This window comes from Diaphorina citri, unplaced genomic scaffold (assembly GCF_000475195.1).
Source record: "Diaphorina citri unplaced genomic scaffold, Diaci psyllid genome assembly version 1.1 scaffold933, whole genome shotgun sequence".
Lineage (NCBI taxonomy): Eukaryota > Metazoa > Arthropoda > Insecta > Hemiptera > Psyllidae > Diaphorina > Diaphorina citri.
In genome coordinates, this window is record NW_007378364.1 from 114671 (window position 1) to 118811 (window position 4141).

At 36.8% G+C, this 4141-nt stretch overlaps 1 protein-coding gene across 1 annotated transcript in view; it reads left to right on the plus strand.

Annotated features, from left to right (window-relative positions):
• Window positions 1-1691, plus strand: part of LOC103513168 (transformation/transcription domain-associated protein) — a gene marked incomplete at its 3' end in the record, with an annotated part of 39871 nt that extends 38180 nt beyond the window's left edge. Inside the window, 1 exon segment of the mRNA XM_017445708.2 lies at window positions 1468-1691. Coding sequence (XP_017301197.1) covers window positions 1468-1691 — 224 coding nt within the window.
• Between the last annotated feature and the right edge of the window lie 2450 nt (window positions 1692-4141).

A 4141-nucleotide genomic window follows, 5' to 3' on the forward strand; every position in this document is an offset into this window, starting at 1 on the left:
ATAAGAAATACACGGGGAACACACTTCGAGGCCAGCAAAACTTTTCCTACGTTTAATATTTCTCTCTCGCTTTTAGTTTTCAGTTTTCATTTATTCGAGACAAGACTCAGGGACGATATTAGTTTTCAGGGGCGAAGCCAAGGGAGCGCGAAGCGCGACCTCATGCACACCCCGCGAAGCCCCGGGAGCGCGCAGCGCGACCGTAAACAAGGGAGCGCGAAGCGCGACCACATGTTTTCACCGTGTGTGATGTAGGTAAATGGAGTCTTTACAGTATAGTTTCCAAAATCGTTTTTATCACACTGTAAGAATGAGAAAATTTGCCATTGGTTTTACCTATGAAAGGGTCCCCTACTGAAAAATGGAGTGTAATATCTTCCAGAAATAATAATAGTACTAATCTATATCTTCCTATCTAATAATATCTATATTTTCTCGTTTTCTCGCCTACATAAATGGGTTCCTTTGATGTCATTGAATAATAATTCACGTTTTATTTAGGTATTCATATCAATTTCAATAATCATCCGTTTTATATTTTTTCTTCTTTTTACCCCATCAATCTATATTTCCTAAATTCCCTTTCATTTTTAGTCCGTCCTTCCTTTATTAAATTACAATAGTAATAATAAAAGGTATAGTGGACGGACTATTGTATTCGCTTCGGTGTCTGTCACTCTGTCGGTCTGTCGGTCTGTCGGTCGGTCTGTCGGTCGGTCTGTCCCCATAGAAGGACTTATTCAAACCTGGTCGACCTATATATCAAATTAAAGGTCTTTTTACGAGGAACACGAAAATGGTGGTGCAAATTTTGTCCAGAAAACCATAGAGCCAAAAATCCAAAAAAACTGGTTTTTGGGGGATTTTTTTCATATTTTCTCTCACAAATGAGCTCTGATCTCGAAATTTGTCGCGATGACCTATGAACTCAAAGCGAGAAAGTTTTAGGTAACACTTCAGTCGATCATTTAAGACCGGTTTTAGCGTTACCTATGTTAAGCTACGCCGAGCAAGGCCAATAAATGGATGGGTGACTTAAACATTTTATTGGGAATAAAGGGAGAACGGGCTCTAGTCTTGATTTTAAATCATTACATGAAAGTAAAATCAAAAAATCAAATCAAGAATGATAATAAACTGAATATTAAACAAATTAGGTAGGTATAGGTACTGATCGAATTTACTACGGGCTAAATAATTCCCGGAGGGACGGGCCCAGCTTGTTTTTCTTCAAATACATGTTCCGCAAATGTAATAGAAAGTCGTGTGATGTTAACACCATTTTTTTTTTATTATTATTTATATAACACATAGGTACAAACCTTGGAGGGAAAAAATACCTACAAAAAAATTAAGACTCGGAATCGAAGCCGAGATCTTCTGCATGGTTACCGTGGTCCATTACTTTCTCAATGCTATGCAATATTAGTATCCGGTAATCCGTTGCATTGTTGTTTATGTACACAGGTCGCTCAGCAGAGGCTAACAAAGCATTTTCAGCGGCAGTTCAAATGCATGATGTCATGGTGAAAGCGTGGGCCCTATGGGGTGATTATATGGAAGCTCAGTTTACCAACCCCTCACCACCTGGCTCTGCACCTAATATGGTGCTAGGGGTATTTGCTGTTACCTGCTTCATGCATGCATGTCGACATCAGAAAGAATCCATGTCCAGGAAATATCTGGCTAAGGTAGATTATATTTTTTAGCTAAATCCCCTTTAGGGGTGAGCTATTCATTTCTAACGAAAGTCAAAACTTTGGGTCGGGGTTGTTTTTTTTTGGGGGGGGAGGGGGGTCACTAGGAAGCTTTTCGCTATGAAAACTCATTTTCTATTCTATTTTTGTAATCCCTCTTTTTCCCTCCTTATTCTACGTAAAATTTCATATACAATCGACTATTCATTTATTTATTTTTGCAATTCGCGATTTCGCGTATTTCGCGAAATATCGCGAACGTTCAACTAACTGAAATGTACCTGTGTGACATATTATTTCACAATGTTTTTCTGTCATAAATCATGTGGTAGCATCAGATTTTGGATTGAGACCATTTTTCGCGAATCCCCGAAATTTGCAAAGTTCTCGAATCGACAAAGTGATTGAAATGTACCGTCTGACACATCAATTCACATTGTTTTTCCTTCATAAATCATGTGGTGACATGAAATTTTGGATCCAGACCATATTTCGCTCGATTCGCAAACTTTTGCAATTTCACGAAAATCTGATTTTACCAATTTACCATTCATTACCACATGATTTATGAAGGAAAAACATTGTGAAACGATACATATGTCACACAGGGTGAGGGGTAGGTGGGATAATTTTTTCAATATCTTGAACCGTTTAGTAAGTACTTGTAGATAACTCGAGAAAATATAAGTTGCCCCTTCAAGGTTGCATACTTTTTTATATAGGTCGACCAGGTTTGGATAAGTCCTAGAGATGGCAAAGATCGGTTCACTTTAGGGAATAAGTTCCAACCGTTCAGTTCCTTTCATGGAACTGTTCCCAATATAAGTTCAGTTACTTTTTAAGCGCTAGGCCGCGGTTTCGATTCCCGTTCAAGGCGGATTTTATCCTGAGGACAAGTTTAGGGGAGTCATGGGTATTATCATGAACATTTCTACTAACTCTCCTCTTTGGTTTGGTGTTTTTTCCCCCCCAGGGGTCTGATAGAGGGAACTGTAACTGCTAAGGGAAATACAGGATGGGATAAAGCCAGCCATTCCGATAAGATAAAATACGTCCCGAGCGGGAATCGAACCCGCGTCCTATTTAAGCAACCCACGACTGTTTGAACTTTTTCATTAGAACGGTATCCTACATACCTACCTAAAAATTGCATTTTAAACCTTTTTCATAAATTTTAACTATAAAATTATGAAATAGGTAATTTTTAACTATAAAATTATGAAATCTGTGGCGGAGTTAACCGATTCAAATTCTTCTCGGCTCATGTCGGCTCTCTTGAATCTAGATCCTCTTCCTAATACTATCCTATCGTTCGCGTTCGTTCGTTCTTCAAGATCTTGATCTCTTCACAGTTCAGTTCAGGTCAGGAACGAACTTTTTCAAAGATCAAGTCCCTACATTTCGTGAAATGAGGTTCAACGAAAATTGAATTTTTATTGCTAGTTCTAAAAAATATTGTTTAATAGATATTATAGGTAATTAAAATCCATCAAAATAATGATGTCAGACTATTGTTGTCAAATAAATTAAATAAATAAAGAGGCAATAAATAGTTCAAACTTAATTGAAGTTCTTGTTGCAAGGAGAACGGTTGATCGAAATGAACTTACCGTTCAGAAAGAACAGTTCCGTTCAGGAACGAACTTTTTCAAAGAACAAGTTCCTACAGTTCGTTCGTTCGTTCTTTTCCCATCTCTAATAAGTCCTTCTATGGGGACAGACCGACCGACAGACACCGAAGCGAATACAATAGTCCGTCCCTTATACCTTTTTATTACTATTGTAATAATAAAGGAAGGACGGACTAAAAATGGTGAATTCATATCGATTGGTGGTTTGTGCTTCAAATAGGTCCAACTAAGGGTTTATTTTGAAATTTAGACTTTCGGCCCTGATGGGCTCCGGGGGTTGTCGGATCAAGCTCAAACTTGTACCAAAGTACTACATTATTTAAGACCTTATTATTATTTTTTTTTTTTTATCATCATTATTATTTTTCTCTTCTTTTTTTTGTATATGTTTTAATGTTCTAAGCAATTGTAATTGTATGTTAAAAAATTAACGTCAAGAGTTACCCTCCACAAAAAAGTACTGATATAAAAAAAGACGTCAATGTGGGACCTCCCTTCTACATTAGCTCTTCTAAAGAAAATAATAATTTTCCATCACTCCACATCAATTTACCTTACTATTGAACCATTGATCCCGGATTACGAAACCTAGATCTTGACCGCAGTGCACGAATGAAAAATACAAAACAATTAACATTGTTAACATTAACAAGAAATGAAACTGTTCTAAAAATTCATGAAAACAAATGTATTGATGACAAAAGAAACAATATGTTATGCAATTGCAATATAATTAAACAAGAAACTTCTATAAAATATCTTGGTGTACATTTGGATAAAAACATGAAATGGAAAACACAAACCCAATACATC